Source organism: Schistocerca cancellata, chromosome 8, assembly GCF_023864275.1.
Source record: "Schistocerca cancellata isolate TAMUIC-IGC-003103 chromosome 8, iqSchCanc2.1, whole genome shotgun sequence".
Classification (NCBI taxonomy): domain Eukaryota; kingdom Metazoa; phylum Arthropoda; class Insecta; order Orthoptera; family Acrididae; genus Schistocerca; species Schistocerca cancellata.
The window spans coordinates 363,219,834-363,240,099 of NC_064633.1; the positions used below are offsets into that span (position 1 = coordinate 363,219,834).

The 20,266-nt window shown below is 39.0% G+C and overlaps 1 protein-coding gene across 1 annotated transcript in view; it reads right to left on the reverse strand.

The window, feature by feature from the left end:
• LOC126095274 (WD repeat-containing protein 48) overlaps window positions 1–20,266 on the reverse strand; it is a 132,520-nt gene that overhangs the window by 63,563 nt on the left and 48,691 nt on the right. The window contains exon 5 of the mRNA XM_049910032.1: window positions 16,458–16,612. Within this exon, the coding sequence (XP_049765989.1) occupies window positions 16,458–16,612 (155 nt within the window). The remainder of the gene's footprint in view (window positions 1–16,457; window positions 16,613–20,266) is intronic.

Consider the following 20,266-nt stretch of genomic DNA (forward strand, 5'->3'; position numbering starts at 1 on the left):
CCCACGAGTAGCTAGGGAAACAGATGTCCACTCAGACAGATCCCTGCATGCCTTAGTAAGCCTAATACAACTGAGGTTTGGCAGGTTCCCCAGAGGTTGCCCGCTAACGACTGTTCCACCTCAACAGCCACGCATCCCGTCAGTGCGCAACACACCTAGAGACTGAGGGTTTTTTTTTTTTTTTATAGAGGTTTATTCCATCCTCGCGATCCGGGTGGTCAAACCAAGATCCCCACTCCACGAGACACACAATGTTCCACCGCCGCACTGCACGACGGTCGCTCAAGCATGTCCAGAAAAATGAATGCCGAGCCCCTGGCGGCTGGCTATTCCTTAACCCGTGATGATTTTTCACTGTAACTTATACAACTCAGTGTGCACCAATACAACAAAATCAACATTTCAGCATTCAGGAACATAATGCCTCTTTCTCCACCTCCATTTCACTTTTTGCTATGGAACTGGCACATATCTTCCCCACTTCAACAGAAACCATTCCTTACAACTGCCTTATAAAAACTTTTTTGTTTGTACATCACATCTAGGAACTGTTTTGATTTTGAGTTTGACAACAGCTGCAGTTCTATATTAACACCGGCTGACAATTTTGTATTCAACCTCATTGCAAACATATTACGTTTTATCAAGTGAATTTTGTTGTCTTACATGTGCCACACTATTGTAAACTGGTTTCTTTTTGAAACATTTTGGAAATCAAAGAAGAATACTGTAAATGTCCATATGGCAAAAACGTACCTAACAATGGGTAGCTAATGAGGGATGTTTTCATGTTGACGCTTCTGATGTATGTCAAACCTACAGTTACCTCCAGTGCAGAAGCGAACTAAATACAGTGACGAAAGTTCACACGAGTCAAACAACAGTGATGCTGACACTGATTGCATTTCTAGTGATGAACATATGGCATCCTCTGGTATGTCAGGTAATGAAGGAATATTTTGTTATTTAATCTACATAAACTTCATTTAAAAAAAGGCATCAAATGTTTTCAATTATAGGAAGTTTTGGCCATATATGAACTAACTACAAAAGGGTGTCCTATGCTGCTATCTAGGGAGTTAAGTGAGAACTTTGTAGTATAATACTCAGTCGTCCATAAAGATGTGTTTCTGAGTGATTATTACAGCTGTCAGACACTGACATCATCACTGTCAAAGAACGTAGCTAGTTCACTTTAGTATACCATCGATTGGAATATACACCTGTCTTCAAGTCTTTTGTAACTTGATACTGAGTTGGATTTGTGAATCTGTAAGTGAAGAACATGTGTGCTGTAGATCTACATTAGAAAAGTACTATTTCATCTTTTGTAAGATACAATAAAACCAAAAAGAAGTTGTGTAGGAAAGGCAGCACAAAATCACACACATAACTGACAAGGAAACCATCAATGGGAAATTTTTTAAGAAATATTGCTGTGCATGCTGACGCAAATTTTAAAAATTGTCTCACTGCTGTACAAATACTTTTTGTCATGTATTTCATGTATTAAAATGATGGAATGTATGAAGCACCAACAATTTTGATTGGAGTCTGTAGAGTCATTCCTTCTGAGGGATATAATATCAAATGTAGAGTCCACAGCACGTGGTCTAGTGGCTAGCATTGCTGCCTCTGGATCACGGGGCCCCGCGTTCGATTCCCAGCCGGCTTGGGGATTTTCTCTGCCCGGGGACTGGGTGTTTTGTGTTGTCTTCATCATCATCATCATCATTTGTGACAAGTGGCTAGATTGGATTGTGAACAAAAATGGACTTGTAAAAATTGGGACTTTGTATTGGCACTGATGACTGCACAATTGAGTGCCTCACAAACCAATCATCATCATCATCATCATCATCATCATCATCAAATGTAGAAGAATCATCAATAATATTTTATTCAATATTACTTCATTCCAATGACATCATGCAGTGTGACAGTTTGCAATGATATGTTTCTGAACACTGTACTGATAGGGTGAAGATGCAGAGAGCTCTTCTGAAACTGAAGACTGGTGAATTACCAGACAAAGGAGGTAGACATGAGCCACGTAACAAATTTCAGAAGAAGGAATACACCTTTCTCTATAGGAAGTGTTTACCACCCTACAATCTTAATTCACACTTGATGTATGGATTGCATAAAGAGCAACTGATAGCAGAAAATGCAGAATTTGAGATTGTGTCAAAATTGTTACATGACACAGTTTACACTACTGAGTTCAATCTTGCATTTAAATCAACACACAAAGGCACATACAAATAATGTCAAATATTTAAAATTAAAACAAAGTTTCAAAGAACACTTTACAAAAACTCAAGAAAATATGAAGGCCCTCATAGATATACAATTGGAAAAGAAATGTATTTTTGACAGGCTGACATTTGAAGGGAAACACAGCAAAAAGATGAAGGAAAGGCAATAAATCGTGAATGCAGCGTGCTTGTGTTTTATCTATAAAAGACGAACTCCATGAAGTTCCCACTGGTATTTTACACTATAAATGTCAACTGTCTGGTTTCCATTTGGGCATCCACGATTTGGGTACATCCAAAGTAATTATGAACCTCTGGTATGAGGGGACAAAATGCTGATGGCTTGATCAGATAGGATCCTGTCTTCTGAAATGCTTAAATGGTAATCTTACAAAAGAAACTGCAGTTATTTAGTCAGACTTCATGTGGTAAGCAACACAGAATTATCAAACTCATAGCCATTCTCATATGAAAGTTCTAGGTCATGCACAGCATATTAAAGACTCTGCTCAAAAATTTTTAATACTAGGCCACAATCATCTGCCTGATGACACTGATTTCAGTCACACTGTGAGCAAGATGACATGCAACAAATACATTTACCATCCACATGAAATCTAGAACTTTCTCAACACATACAGAATGAAATTCAAATGTTTGATGTAGTGGAAACTGAAAGTGATTACTTCTTGAGCTCTGTAACACCGGATTTAAGAAAAAGGAAAATTGATGATCATAACAATACACCACAATCAGAAAACAGAATCCAAATGCAATGCATTTTAAGCATACACTCACTGAGGATGTGGAATACCATGATGTAAGTTTTACTAAGTGAGTTAGGTGTTGGCCAGCTGACTTTAACAAACATTACCCTGAACCTTAAATACAACAGAGAAAAACCAATTACAAGTGAAGAGAAGAAAGACATTGAGTCAACGCTGTTCTTCTTTCCCCATATCCACATGATTTTTACAAGAAATCACCACGTGCTACTCAGAGAGCTGGAGTTTCCAGTGAGTGACCAATTTTTACTATACTTCTCTGTAATTTATTATTTTTTTTCATGACCTGCAAATTTTCTATCTTCACTAACTCAATGACTTTTTCCTTCTTATTTGGTTTAACTTTAAGAGCTGAATATATCAGAAAATTCAATTTGTTATTGGTTCACTCTGGCACATGAACCAACGATTATGTTTTGCCTCTGACCATCTTGGAATTACTCTTCTTTATAAATCTGCATCACATGTTTCTAAATTAATTCCTTCATTCCTAGGCCAACAGTCTTCAAAATTCAAATGGAATTTCATTCTGATTTCACCACTTTATATATTTTCATTTTCCTCCATACTGTCTTTATTTCTTCTTGGCTGATATACAAGTTCTTCGAGACACTTCACTGACCATCCTCAGTTTCCCTAAAACATTCTTCTATCTGTGTTTTTATAGGAGGGGTGTTTGAAAAGTCGGTGCAAAAATAAAAACTTTTTTTATTTTTCAACACGGTCTCCTTTTCGTCTTATACACTTCGTCCAATGCTGCTTTAATTTGTTGATACCTTCCGAATAGTAAGAATTGTACAAGTCTGCAAAATAGCTATCAGTTTCTGCAATCACCACCTCATTTGAATAAAATCTTTGACCTGCCAGACATTTCTTCAAATTGGGGAACAAATGGTAGTCTGAGGGAGCCAAGTCTGGAGAATAGGGGGTATGTGGAATGAGTTGGAATCATATTTCCAATAATTTTGCGACCACAACTGCTGAGGTGTAAGCTGATGCATTGTCCAATCGCTGGAGTTTTCTTGCAGCTCGGTTTTCAAACAGTCCAATAACGATGAATAATATGCACCTGTAATAGTTTTACCCTTTGCGAATCCCAAAAGACAGTCACCATAACCTTTCCGACTGAAGGAATGGTCTTCACCTCTTTTGGTGCAGATTCTCTCTTGGTAACCCATTGTTTAGATTGTTCTTTGGTCTCAGGAGTATAGTAATGTATCCATGTTTCATCCACATTGACAGAACGAAGCTTAACTGTTCTAATCGAAGGTGCAGAGTCACCATGATGTTTATCAAGTTTCTCTTTAGTCTCCTGAGGTACTTTGCCTTTCATAAAGTAATATTAATCACCACACGAAATTCTTTTCCATCCATTTTGTGACAATCACGCAACTTCCTTGATTCACACAAATACCAAACACAAAGAAATAGAACAATATGGCTAAAACTTGGTGTGCGTTCTTTCCAAAGATGCTACTAACTAAACATGATCTCAATATGCACCGGTGGTGCCATCTCTTGAACTTTGCATGGACTTTTCAAACGCCCCTCGTATGTGTGATCATTTGACCAACTTTTTATCACTGCATGGAGTCTTATCTTTTTACCAAGTCATCAAATATTTCTTAACAACTGTTCTATTTTTTCTACACTTCAGTACATTTTTAATTTTTGAAAACATCAGGTCAGCGGAACGGACACTAACATATCTGGCTTGCTACATTATGTAAACACTATTATTCCACCTTTTTCTTTGTCCATGTAATTATCTCCACTGCTGTTGGCCACATTTTAATTTCCCACCTATTTTAAAATTTTTACCAAAGTAAGGAATTTGATGTAGAACCAATTTCTTGAAAATGTTTATTGGGTCCTTAATATCTCACTGTTCTGCTAGCCATTTTGTGATTTTATTCTGATCTTTTATTGATGTTGGCTCAGTGGCAAAGTGTCCGATTGCAAATGCAAAGGTCTTGGGTTCAGTCCTAGGATTTTTATCTGTCATTTATCACTTTTTTCACCTCTGATAATGTTCACTGTTGTGAAAAATGCTGGGTTACATTGTGGTTCAGAAACCACATTCAACTGTAGATCCTCCTATAACTGGCTGGGTACATCAGTTCAAATGGAGGAAGTCAACAGCATACCACCTCCACCAGATGTTCTCAACAATCTTTGGATTGATGATAGCTTTTACTCTTATTGCATTTGTAATCCAATACTGCTAGGCAGTAACACACTTCTTCTGAAAAAGTCTTCTTTGTTCCTCATCCTAAAGTACTTCAAAATTACGAATTTGTAATGAAGATCTTTTCAAGAAAAATCATACAAATAAAGTCAAGAGAGAGGCTCGAACATTTTTTTAGTTTGCATAATAATGACTAGAAAAATTATGCTTACATTATTGGCACATAAGACAAATTGTCATGTGAAGTAATACTGAATGCATTATCGGACAGCTACCACAAATGGTAGCTGTCCACACAGGAGAGAAATACTTCCATCATACCATCTACATCAGACCAGGTCCTTTCATGTGTGTCAACAAAAAGACAGGAATTGGGAACCATTTATTTATTTCATCATGTCAAAAAACATAAATCATATATCAAACCAAAACATAGGTAATTTCAATTTGGTTCTATAAGCATAACCAACTTTCTATGAACAGATGTTACATAATAACATGCATTTTAAATGCTGCAAGACCAATATTTGGCCACATCACATGCTTCATGGGTAGCTGCCATCAATTATTTTAGGGAGTAGGGAGTTGGATACAGTTAGCAGTTGAGGAGATGATGGTTGCTTTTCTCCATATTTACACAGAGCAGTGTCACAAGAAAATCCCCACTTCTTAAGGGTGATCTTATATATGCTAGTTTCAGATCATAGCCTCTTGATCATTTTCCATTTCTGCCAGCTTTCTTCATAGCCAGAAGGTAAGTTCTCATATGGTGTCATCCACTATGTGATGCTGCAGTCTCTGTTACATCAGGAATTTAGCCTAAATGCTGAAGGTTGTTCAGTGAGGGTTTCTGTAGTACGGAGGAAACTTTGTCTTGATTTGATTAGATTAATACTTGTCCCATAGATCATGAATACAACACTTCGTAATGATGTGGAACATGTCAGGTTAATAAAAGATGTCTGTACAAGATATTACATTACACAAAATATTGCATGACACTAATGTTTAAGTTTTTTTCCCCTCTTAATTTATATCTAAAAATTCAGCCAATGAATAGAAGGAGTTGTCATCTAGAAATTCTTTTAATTTATTTTTAAATGTTAGGTGGCTATCTGTCAGGCTTTTGATGCTGTTTGGTAGGTGACCAAAGACTTTTGTGGCAGCATAATTTACCCCTTTCTGTGCCGAAGTCAGATTTAACCCTGCATAGTGAAGGTCATCCTTTCTCCTGGTGTTATAGCTATGCACACTGCTATCACTTTTGAAGTAGGTTGGATTATTAACAACAAATTTCATAAGTGAATATATATACTGTGAGGTTACTGTGAGGATCCCTAGATCCTTAAATAGATGTCTGCAGGATGACCGTGGGTGGGCTCCAGCAATTATTCTGATTACACGTTTTTGAGCAATGAATACTTTTCTACTCAACGATGAATTACCCCAAAATATGATGCCATACGAAAGCAGTGAATGAAAGTAGGCATAGTAAGCTAATTTACTGAGATTCTTATCACCAAAATTTGCAACAACCCTAATAGCATACATAGCTGAACTCAGATGTTTCAGCAGACCATCAATGTGTTGCTTCCAGTTCAACCTCTCCTCAATGGACACACCTAAAAATTTTGAAAATTCTACCTTAGCTACAGAATTCTGTTCAAAGTCTATATTTATTACTGGAGTTGTGCCATTTACTGTACGGAACTGTATATACTGTGTTTTATCAAAATTTAAACAGAGTCCGTTTGCTGAGAACCACTTAATAATTTTGTGAAAAACATCATTTACAATTACATAACTTAGTTCTTGGTTTTTGGATGTTATTACTATACTTGTATCATCAGCAAATAGAACTAACTTTGCATCTTCATCAATGTGGAATGGTAAGTCATTAATGTATACCAAGAACAGAAAAGGACCTAAGACCGAACCCTGTGGGACCCCGTACTTGATAGTTCCACAGTTTGAGGAATCAGCTGTTGTTTTAACATTACATGAACCACTTATTTCAACTTTCTGCATTCTTCCAGTTAAGTATGAATTAAACCATTTGTGCACTGCCGCACTCAAACCATAATGATTTAGCTTATCTAAAAGAATTCCATGATTTACACAATCAAAGGCCTTTGAGAGATCACAAAAAATACCGATGGGTGATGTCCGGTTATTCAGAGCATTTAATATTTAATCAGTGAAAGCATATATAGCATTTTCTGTTGAAAAGCCTTTCTGAAAACCAAAATGACATTTTGTTAGTACTTTATTTTTACAAATATGGGAGGCTACTCTTGAATACATTACTTTCTCAAAACATTTTGATAGAGCTGTCAGAAGAGAGATTGGGTGGTAGTTGTTGACATCTGAGGTATCCCCCTTTTTATGCAATGGTTTTACAATGGCATATTTCAGTCTATCGGGAAAAACACCATGCTCCAAAGAGCTATTACATACGTGGCTGAGAATCCTACTTATCTGTGGGGAACAAGCTTTAAGTACCTTGCTGGAAATGCCATCAATTCCGTAAGAGGTTTTAGTTTTCAGTGAGTTTATTATTTTACTGATTTCAGAGGGAGAGGTTGGTGGAATTACAGTTGTTTCAAACTGCACAGGTATGGCCTCTTCTATTAGTAGCCTTGCCTCTTCTAGTGAAGATCTAGATCCTATTTTCTCCACAACATTTAAAAAATTATTATTGAAAATAATGAGCAGTTGCTGGTGAGTACCCATACAGAAAATGGATATCTGGATTTACTGCTTCATTTTTTTCTAGTCAGGCAGTAGATTTCTGCTGGATGTACGGGAATGGGATACTAGCTAGACAGTACACATTTTGGAGTGGAGTTGACCTCAGGCAGCCTGTGATGATTCTGCAAGTCTCATTTACTGCAATGTCAACCTGTCTGAGATAACTGGCAAATTCTGCTGCAGGTTAACAGTAAGCTAAGGCTAATGTTTTCATAACATGAGGCTGTGTCCCCCAAGTTGTGCTAGCAAATTACCATATGACATTATTTCTTGCTGATACCTTTCTTTTGGTATTCAAGCAGTGGATTCTGTAGGTTAATGTTCAATCAAAGGTGACTCCTAAATATTTGAGTGTAGTGCTATTTTCTAAAAGTCTTTCAAAGTCATCAGCAATTTTATTCTAGCATCTATCTTTTTTAGGTTGAAGGCACATACTTCGGTTTTTGATGGATTAGGTTTTAACTGGTTGTCTCAGTAGTAGTTAACGATGTCTTTTAGGATTGGGACAGCTTCCTTTCAACATGTTCAAAACTTATCTCTTGTGCTGCTACTGCATGGCTGTAGGCACATGTATTAGATGAATAACAACAATCAAATGGGAAATGTTCACAAAGAAAGCTGTGACAGAATTAGAGTTTGGTAGAACTGATAAAGAGCTGGATCTTAATTGAATGAAAGGCAGAGAATATTTACTTTAAATCTGACAAATGCAGAAAGATTTTGGTTATAAGTCCAATACACCTTAATTCTCAATCTAGATAAATGTTGCAACTAAAGAGACTGAACTTAGCAGCCAAGCCACTAGGGTTTAATGGTTCCATTCAGAGAAGTTTATCAACAGATTGCTATGTCTCCTTAAAAAAGAAAAGAAGCAACAGTATGGGGACAGACAGAGAAAACTTAACAGCAACTCTTACATCCATAAGAACCTCTATGTATTCCAAAGAGTCCAGTTAAATTGTCAGAACTAAAGCCTATACCTTATAACAGGTGGGTTAGAAGATTTTTTCACTCATTCATATGTTTGGGAAGAATGGAAAATTATGCCAACAAAATTTATGTTGGTTAAACTTTCTATACTCAAAAAACTTTGGAAGTTTTGGGCTTTTTTCAGTTCTTTTAAGAGAAATCTCAGTTCCTTGTGCTCCTAATGCTTTGGTATCTTATTTCCTTTTTAAAAGGGCACAAAATTCTCTACAGATTTGATCAGTATAATTTTTTCCTACACTTAATGCGAAGAGTGTTACACTTTGCCCAAAAAACCTTTCTGCATGGTCAGCATATATAAGGTGTTTGAAGATAGTGATAGTATAAGTAATTTCGAACAAAAAATTTTATATGAACGTAGGTCTGCAAATGCTTCGCTAGGGAGGTATGGGTATTGAAAGGAACTTTAATTCTGCAAAATTGGTGTGCACAACGTGAACATACACGCAATAAAACTGGATCATAACATGATTTTTTTGCAAACGATGCACGGGTACATGCCACGTTTACGCTATTCAACCTACCATGTATTATGGTCATATGATGTATATAGTACATAGTAAAATTACCCGTTGTTTTCGCATTGTGTAGTGTACTGGCGACGGGTCGGTTAGCTGTGTAGTGCATGGTGTTAACTGTGTTCATACTAGTGCTGCTAAACAATGCCACAAGTCTACAGTAAAGAGGAGCATGCAGATACAGTGTATGTTTATGGCTTCTGCGACAGTAGTGCTATCGCTGCAAGAGAAGAATATCACAGGCACTTTCCGACTCGACAATTACCTGATCACAGGGTGTTTATCACTTTGCATGCAATAGGCTCTCTTCCAAGTAGACATTTTTCGTCCGAGCGTGCACGTTAACGAACTATGCAAGAACAGGAAGAAATTATTGCAAGTGTTGAGCAAAGTCCCGGTATGAGCAAACGAAGAATGTCCCTGCGTATGAACGTCCCACAGACACATGTATGGGAAACATTACATGCGGAAAACCTGTATCTATTTCACATACAGCGTGTCCAAAATCTTCACAATGGCAACAATGCCCAACGAGTTCAATTCTGTCACTGGGTAATTGAGAATAGTCATTTGCTTCCATACATACTATTCACTAACAAAGCCCAGTTTACACGACATGGAATAAACAACACATGCTATAATCATCGATGGACATGGGAAAATACACATGCTTCAGTAGATAACAATTTCCAAGTTTGTTTTGCCATAAATGTTTGGTGCGACATGATCGGTAACCTTTTGACAGGTCCATTTATTATCAATCAGTGATTGACGGGAAAGAGGTACCTGTATGTTTTGGAAAATTCTTTTGTGGAAGATGATTCTTTAGCCAAGCGAACTGGAATGTACTTTCAACATGACGGTGCCCCTCCACATGTTACCTTATGTGTGAGGGACCATCTAAACTGCACCTACCCTAATTGCTGGACTGACCATGGTGGTGCAATTAACTGGCCTCCAAGATCACCTAATCTTACACCTTTAGATTTCAAATTATGGGGTTGGATGAAATCAGAGGTGCACAAAGTGAAAGTAAATACACGAGATGAACTGCTTTGTCGCATAATGGACTCTTCTGAATTGATTAGGAACCAACTACAGGCAATTGAACAAGCAACACAACTTGTTATCGCTAGAGTGCAAAAGTGCATTGACATTCATGGTGGGATATTTGAACCTGTTCTGTGAATGTACATCTGTACAATAAGTGTTAAAGCCATTTGTAAAAGATGTGGTACATCTTTATCAAACGAACACATATAATATGCACATTGTAATGCATTATGTACTAAACACAAAATAATAAACATTATGTAAAAATGTGTAACATAACTGTACTTCTATGTAAGATTGTTTTCAAGAAAATCACGTTATGGTCCAGTTGTATTGCATATACATTCACATTGTGCACATGAATTTTGCAGAATTAAAGTTCCTTTCAGTACTCACACCTCTCTAATGAAGCATTTGTGGACCTATGTTCATATAATATTTTTTGTCCAGAATTACTTATACTATCACTGTGTAAAATATTGACCTTTCCTCTCCTAACATCCAGATGCAAGAAAATGTCGCAACGATCGAAGTGGTATAGGTTTGCATAAGCTGTGTGGTTGGTTTTCAGTTTATTCTACCTTCCCTGAAAGTGATTTTACCATGGCTATCAACAGTGGTGTTGGAGCAGAGAATGTTAATTGTCATAAGCATCATGAAGAGGGAATGGAAAGAATAGTTGGTAACTATTTCCAGAATATAATGTTTTATAGAAAAGATAAGGTTGTGACTTTTTTTTCTGTGGTCAATACTATAAAATCTGGGAGCACTAAAGTTACTCCTGTTGTTCCATTAATTATTTTCGAAAGGATCTGATTGATTACACAAAGTGAAGGGGAATTAAAAGCCTTTATGAAATATGAACTTGCTCCTTATCCAATGTCTCTATTTTCAGAAAAAGGCATGCAAAAAAGAACAAAATCTGCATTCCAAAACACCTCTGCTCTAGTGAAGGATGTGAACTCATTTGCACCGTACTACTACAAACGACACTACTGCTTGATCACACTTCTTAAAAAGGAATATCGAGAGTTTTGCACTGAGGTGGTCCATACACAAGAAGAAGCTGATTTTATAACTGTCACATCTGCCATTTCAAGAACCAACACTTTTGGAAGTGTGGTCATCATGGGAGAAGATGATGTGTTCATAACTGATTGAAGACAAGGTATCAAAAACTTATTTTTTCTAAGGCCAGTAAGAAGTAGTGCAGAAGACAAGTAATTTTGTAATGCATCTTACAAATTCAACAATGAACACATGCTGTTCACTCATGCCGTTAGTGGATGTGAAACAACATCTGCTATTTTGGACAAGGAAAAAATGAATCTTTTTGGCATTATTAAGAAATATGAACACCTAAACACAGCACTTGCCACTTTCAAGAAACCAGATGCTGCCGATGAAGAAGTATAAGGGGCGATCTAAAAGCTTACATGTGAAGGCCCTACAGTCCAGAACAGATACGTCAATCAGACATAATCGCAATGAGCACTGAGGCAATGAACCCACAAATGCACCAAGTTGAAGATAAACATTTGGTAAACACCATATCCTGTAGTGTGAAGAAGTCTGTAATTGCTTACTGCACATCTACATCTGACAGGAATGATTGACTCTTAAAGGGCTTTTTTAAGGGGCCAAAGGTGTGGTAATCGGTTTTTTTTTTTTTTTTTTTTTTTTTTGGGGGGGGGGGGGGAGGGGGGGGGGAGATCAGGACTATAGGGTGGGTGCTCGAGTGTCTCCCACTTGAGTTAACAAACTTCTGCATTACGATATTCGCAATATGTGGACGAGTATCATCATGCAGCAGCAGCAGCACCACCACTCCAGAACAGAAGTTTTCGACATGCAGCCCCATACAAATTCTTCATTCTCCAATGGATGTCTACTGATGTTTGTGCTTTGGTAGCCAAGAAAAGAATAACAGCATGTTGGTCCTGCTTGGATGCATTTGGTAAAAATGTCAACATTAGCATGCATGTTGGAAAGACACGAAACCCACACTGATTCCTTGCCTACATGTTGGTGCTTATATACCCACATCAGAGTCACAGCACACTGCACATACTCTGCAGAAACACCCTCAAATGGTAACCATTTTGATCATCCCTTTATAACAGTTGGAGAACAAGTTTGTTATCACATTGTATAGCACACGTGCCAGCAGTTTCCAGATGCTAGACGATTTGCGGTATCAGCTATTTGCCAAGTCTGCTGTGGATTAAAAACTGGAAACCTTCTGAGAATTGGAGCTAGGCTCAAAGTAACCAAGGTCCGAGGCCTGTTGTTAAAAGACTAGCTCCAGCTCCTGAGTCAGTTCTTCACACTGTGGCAGAGCATGCTCTTGCTGAAAGCAAGTTCGAAATGTTCTTTTATTTGCAAGAACTGCAGCAGATGCAACTGTGAAAAGTGCCAGAATTTTTATGTGAAGAAAGCGAACAAGAAGTAGATTTTATGGAAATTATTAAGGAAACAGATGTCAAAATCTATGAACTGGAAGCCGCTGACCCACTACTGGAAGAACAGATTTATCCCAGATCTATTTGATCTACTTGTCCTGATTATACTACCAAAGGCATTTCAGTGACAATGTGGAACTTGGCCCATGAAAACATTGGAAGCGACTCACATATCCACCTCTACATCTACATACATACTCCGCAATCCACCATATGGTGCATGGCGGAGGGTACCTCGTACCACAAATATCATCTCCTCTCCCTGTTCCACTCCCAAACAGAACGAACAAAAAATGACTGCCTATATGCCTTTGTACGAGCCCTAATCTCTCTTATCTTATCTTTGTGGTCTTTCTGCGAAATATAAGTTGGCGGCAGTAAAACTGTACAGCAGTCAGCCTCAAATGCTAGTTCTCTAAATTTTCTCAGTAGCGATTAACGAAAAGAATGCCTCCTTTCCTCCAAAGACTCCCACCCGAGTTCCTGAAGCATTTCCGTAACACTCGCGTGGTGATCAAACCTACCAGTAACAAATCTAGCAGCCCACCTCTGAATTGCTTCTATGTCCTCCCTCAATCCGACCTGATAGGGATCCCAAATGCTCGAGCAGTACTCAAGAATAGGTCATATTAGTGTTTTATAAGCGGTCTCCTTTACAGATGAACCACATCTTCCCAAAATTCTACCAATGAACCGAAGACGACTATCCGCCTTCCCCACAACTGCCATTACATGCTTGTCCCACTTCATATCGCTCTGCAATGTTACGCCCAAATATTTAATCAACGTGACTGTGTCAAGCGCTACACTACTAATGGAGTATTCAAACATTACAGGATTCTTTTTCCTATTCATCTGCATTAATTTACATTTATCTATATTTAGAGTTAGCTGCCATTCTTTACACCAATCACAAATCCTGTCCAAGTCATCTTGTGTCTTCCTACAGTCACTCAACGACGAAACCTTCCCGTACACCACAGCATCATCAGCAAACAGCCACACATTGCTATCTACCCCATCCAAAAGATCATTTATGTAGATAGAAAACAACAGCGGACCCACCACACTCTCCTGGGGCACTCCAGATGATACCCTCACCCCCGATGAACACTCACCATCGAGAACACACTGGGCTCTATCACTTAAGAAGTCCTCGAGCTACTCACACACTTGGGAACCAATCCCACATGCTCGTACCTTAGTTAGGAGTCTGCAGTGGGGCACCAAGTCAAACACTTTCCGGAAGTCAAGGAACACGGCATCCGTCAGATACCCTTCATCCATGGTTCGCAAGATATCATGTGAAAAAAGGGCGAGCTGCGCTTCGCAGGAGCGATGCCTTCCAAATCCTCAAGTGAGCCAATGATTGAAGCAGACTGTCAGAAGTATTACACATCCAGAAATGATGATAGGAAGTGCTAGTAAATGTTAATACCTTTTTAATTATAATAAAGCTACCTATGATTCATTCACAATGCATGGTTCCTATATACTAGTACAATTAGTTTCCTATTCCGGATTGCCTACTTTAACTAATAATAGTTCAACTTTCTGTCAATGTTTGGTTAATATATATAACATAATGAATAAATGATGTAGTTTAATAAATGTGAATGAGCCAGGCCTGAGATGTCCTGGAGCTTAACTTCAACTACTGATGTATGAATCAATAGATGGATGCCCAGAAATCACCTGACTGCACACAGAGTAACTGAATACTGCATATAGAGGTATTCAGTTTCAATATGTAATATATTTCTACTATATAAACAGATGTTGAAATAACTGTGCTGAAGAACCAGGTTTTTGCCATTTTGAGCAAATTTTTTTTCAAAAAATGTTATTTTTTAATGAACTGTAGCGCCCTTTGTATTTGGTGCAGGAAACATTGTAACAATCAAATTTATAGAGCATTTTGCGTTCTTTTAAAATGGAAACGGGACTCTAAGCGGTAGAAGGAAAAGAGAGAGAGATTTTTGAAAAAACTGAGTAAGTTTGAAATTTTCGAAGTTTTTTTGACTACAGAAAGTTTAGAGAACATAAATTTTGTTCACAAGACTTTGTTTTCCAATCTTCCCAAACATGTGAATGAGTTAATAATAATAATAATAATAATAATAAAAAAATTCTACTCCATCTTAATTCTATTTTTCTTTATGAGCGACCTTTAAAACATTTACAAGGAGACCATGCCTACTCATCACCTCTGATTTCATCCAAGCTTGTGTTATATGCAGGGCTTGCCCAGAAATTTAAAGGACGAAGTGGAAACACCCGATGGCCAAGCATTTAGAAAAAATGACATTTCAGTGCTGGTTGGGTGAGACATGAGCCACTTATTGTATTTTCTACAAAGTGGTTAGTGCAACAGAAAGAGTACGGAACGGTAATCTGAGGGTAATGGAATCACACCCTATGTGGAAACTTTTTTTAATTTACTATTTTTACTTTACTTACACTGCAAATAAACTGAGACAGTGCTCAATATCTAATACACATAATTTGGTGCAACCCTATGAGTAAGAGAACAAATCCTTTCTGTTAACTGACCTGTGTGCAGAAAAAACAAGTGCACAATCATATGATGAGAGTTTTCAACATGAAGAAGGATAGCCATCGTGCAGTATTAAAGTGACCCCCCCCCCCCCCCCCCAACGCACACTGCATGTGCAACAGTGTGATGTCTATATTTACAGTCTGCTAAATAATTAGAGATGAGAACTTCACAACTGCTCTTATCTCATCGAGAAAGAAAAAGAAATGATGTCTCCAGAATACTGCATCAAAATACATTGCACTGTACAACAAAAACTATCCTTGCCAACATTTGGCAAAATGATGCACGGCACATGGGTTACTGCCATTTTGTGGAATGAGAGGGAACCTTCCATGAATGTAAACCACATTTGTTTTTGTACAGAAACTTTAAAACAACCATGTCAATATAAAAATGTGGCGTTCATAATATGTGTAAGATGCCAAGAAAATTACTGCTTCCCCAGCACATCTAAATCATCAACTGTAAAATAATAAAGGTCATTAATTTCATTATACAAAGTTTTCGTGTGTGCCTTACAATCCCTTTCAAAATTTACTAGTGATCTCAAATTTTCCTATGCCTTCCCTTTTCACACTTTTTATGAAAATATTAATAAACATAAATATATTTACTTGTTTAGCGTTATTTCAGTTTGTTCGCAGTGTAAGTAACGTAAGAATTGAAAACAAAAACAGTTTCCACACAGGGACTTGAGCCCCGCTTCCATCACTTTCATTTCTGACCGAACCCTGGATATAGTATAAGTTTGGATTAAACTGATGATGACAAGTAGGTGTGGTCCTCTTGTAAGAAGGGATGTAAATTCTACTTATTTCCTTTCTTTAAAGCTTAAACATAGCAACAAAATATCTATCTCATATACGAAAGCTTGATAGACTGAATCCACACTTACCAGAAGAGCCCATACACCCTCTTCATGTATTCTTAAAGTGGTCAAACATCGCTGTTGTGCCAGAGACCATAATTTAATTGTTCCATCAGAACTTCCTGATATACACTGAGACCCATCACGATTGACAACAAGAGCTTTAACATTGTCTGAATGACCTGTCAAGAGATGTCAGAAGTTTATGTTACTGTAGAAGTACAAAAATTTAATGAGATTTTAAAATCTACGAAGTTTACTAACACAGATTTTAAAAACCCAAATGTATGTATCAAGAGCATTATCATAGTTTTTCTGGTATTACTAATGCACAGCAACAATTACATGATTATGCGGTTACTGCACTACGGTTCCATCAGCAAGGATACGCTACATGTACAAATTTGATTCCATTCAAAACCAGCAGTTTTATCTATGATGAAGTCTCTCTCTATACTGATTCAAATGAAACTACAAATTGAAAGGTTTGCTGCAAAAACGGAAGTAGCTTCATTTTTAGTGTGTTTTGAAACAAATACAACTCCTCGTGTGTGTCTGCGAGGGGGTGGGGGGAATTGAATAGATGCAACAAGCAGGTAGATCTACAAATAATTCAGCTGTCAAACAATAGAAAATGCAGGATGGAATATTATGAAAAGGATAGACTGCTACTCACCATATAGCGGAGATGTTGAATTGCAGACATGCACAACAGAAAGACTACTAAACATGTAAGCTTTTGCTCAGAAGGCCTTCTTCCAAAATATAAAAACACACGCATACACACACACACGTACACGCACGGTAACGCAGCTTGCACACAAGACCAGTCTTTGGCTGGCAGGTCCAGGCAATCAGAGACTGTGTTCATGTGTGTGAGAGTTGTGTCTGTGTGAATGTGTGTGTTTTGTTGTGCTTGTCTGCGGCTCAACACCTCCGCTGTTTGGTGAGTAACAGTTTATCCTTTTCATAATATTCTCAAGAAATGAGCTATCCATCATTTACATTTTGGTTAAGAAAGATGCAGCTCTTGGAGTTACTTCATCTTACTTCAAGGCCTTTGTATGACGATCCTTTGCAAAGTGGTTGTCAGGAGTTGCTGAATTGACAGAAGTCAGAAGGAGCAGCTGACCATGCCATGTATTCACCTGTTGCATCTTCACACAGGTAAAGTGGGCAGTGACCATCAACAAATGAATGCCAAACAAAGTCATCTGATCTCCACTGACACAGCAGCTCAATAAAAAATGTAGTATCTGTTTTTTTTCCATGCATTAATGTTTAATGTATGTACTGAGATTTCAACTCAATATTTTTGTGCCAAATGTTTACCTATTATAGCTTGGATGGTCACATTTTTGTGGCAAATTTTGAATGAGAGTTAATGACATAAGGAAAAGATAGTGTGCTACTAACTGTAAAGATGACAGGTTGAGTTGCACACAAGCACAATGAGAACAGACTTATACAGTAAGTTTCAGCCAAAGCCTTCTTCAAAAAAGGAAACAAACACATAGGAGGTGTGCTTGCTTGTGTGACTCACATGTATGTGTTTCCTTTTCTGGCAAAGGCTCTGGCCGAAAGTTACAGTGTTAAGTACCTTTTCTTTGTGCATGTCTGGAACTTAACGTGTCATCTTTACAGTGAATAGCAATCTATCTCTTCCCTATATTGTTGATATTCCAACCTGGAGTTTCCATTGTTTAAGTGTTAATTTCGTTTTTTCAAAGGAATGTGACACTGGATTTGAGCACACTGGGAAAAAACAGTAAATTTAATTACAAATTCCACACAAATCGTTCCATATTATTAGAGTCGACACAGTTGAATAAATAATAGTGAGTAAAAAACATTTGGTGCCAGTAACTATATTGGCATTTCCAGGTAAAATAAATCGAACACACCAACCAAGGAACATTATATTACACACATAAAACTCTGAGCGTACAATAACTTCAGAGAGGTCTATTATACACTCCTGGAAATTGAAATAAGAACACCGTGAATTCATTGTCCCAGGAAGGGGAAACTTTATTGACACATTCCTGGGGTCAGATACATCACATGATCACACTGACAGAACCACAGGCACACAGACACAGGCAACAGAGCATGCACAATGTCGGCACTAGTACAGTGTATATCCACCTTTCGCAGCAATGCAGGCTGCTATTCTCCCATGGAGACGATCGTAGAGATGCTGGATGTAGTCCTGTGGAACGGCTTGCCATGCCATTTCCACATGGCGCCTCAGTTGGACCAGCGTTCGTGCTGGACGTGCAGACCGCGTGAGACGACGCTTCATCCAGTCCCAAACATGCTCAATGGGGGACAGATCCGGAGATCTTGCTGGCCAGTGTAGTTGACTTACACCTTCTAGAGCACGTTGGGTGGCACGGGATACATGCGGACGTGCATTGTCCTGTTGGAACAGCAAGTTCCCTTGCTGGTCTAGGAATGGTAGAACGATGGGTTCGATGACGGTTCGGATGTACCGTGCACTATTCAGTGTCCCCTTGACGATCACCAGTGGTGTACGGCCAGTGTAGGAGATCGCTCCCCACACCATGATGCCGGGTGTTGGCCCTGTGTGCCTCGGTCGTATGCAGTCCTGATTGTGGCGCTCACCTGCACGGCGCCAAACACGCATACGACCATCATTGGCACCAAGGCAGAAGAGACTCTCATCGCTGAAGACGACACGTCTCCATTCGTCCCTCCATTCACGCCTGTCGCGACACCACTGGAGGCGGGCTGCACGATGTTGGGGCGTGAGCGGAAGACGGCCTAACGTTGTGCGGGACCGTAGCCCAGCTTCATGGAGATGGTTGCGAATGGTCCTCGCCGATACCCCAGGAGCAACAGTGTCCCTAATTTGCTGGGAAGTGGCGGTGCGGTCCCCTACGGCACTGCGTAGGATCCTACGGTCTTGGCGTGCATCCGTGCGTCGCTGCGGTCCGGTCCCAGGTCGACGGGCACGTGAACCTTCCGCCGACCACTGGCGACAACATCGATGTACTGTGGAGACCTCACGCCCCACGTGTTGAGCAATTCGGCGGTACGTCCACCAGGCCTCCCGCATGCCTACTATACGCCCTCGCTCAAAGTCCGTCAACTGCACATACGGTTCACGTCCACGCTGTCGCGGCATGCTACCAGTGTTAAAGACTGCGATGGAGCTCCGTATGCCACAGCAAACTGGCTTACACTGACGGCGGCGGTGCACAAATGCTGCACAACTAGCGCCATTCGACGGCCATCACCGCGGTTCCTGGTGTGTCCGCTGTGGCGTGCGTGTGATCATTGCTTGTACAGCCCTCTCGCAGTGTCCAGAGCAAGTATGGTGGGTCTGACACACCGGTGTCAATGTGTTCTTTTTTCCATTTCCAGGAGTGTATTTCACACGATGCACTTTTCCGCCAACTCACATGAAATTTATTTTTCACACAATTCCAACACCTCCCTTTGAGCATGTATTTTGTGGTTTGCCTTCACAAGACAAACCAAAGAGCCCCACAATCTTTTCAAACTTCTCTTTGTTCAAGGGTTCTGTCAGAAAGTCAGCTAACATGTCTTCTGTGTGCAGGTTGTCCACGGCAATTTTCTGTCGCTCTATGTGGTCCTGAATAAAATGGTGCCTTATAACACTATGTTTTGTCTTTGCACTAGTGACATTTTTTACTGGGTTAATGGCTCCTTTATTGTCACAGAAAATCGTTTTAGGTTCCACAATTAAATTGGATTTTATTTCACATATTAATGTTCTTAGCCACAATGCTTCCTGTGTGGTGTAAGATAGCGCCATATGCTCAGCCTCTATGGTACTCAATGCAATA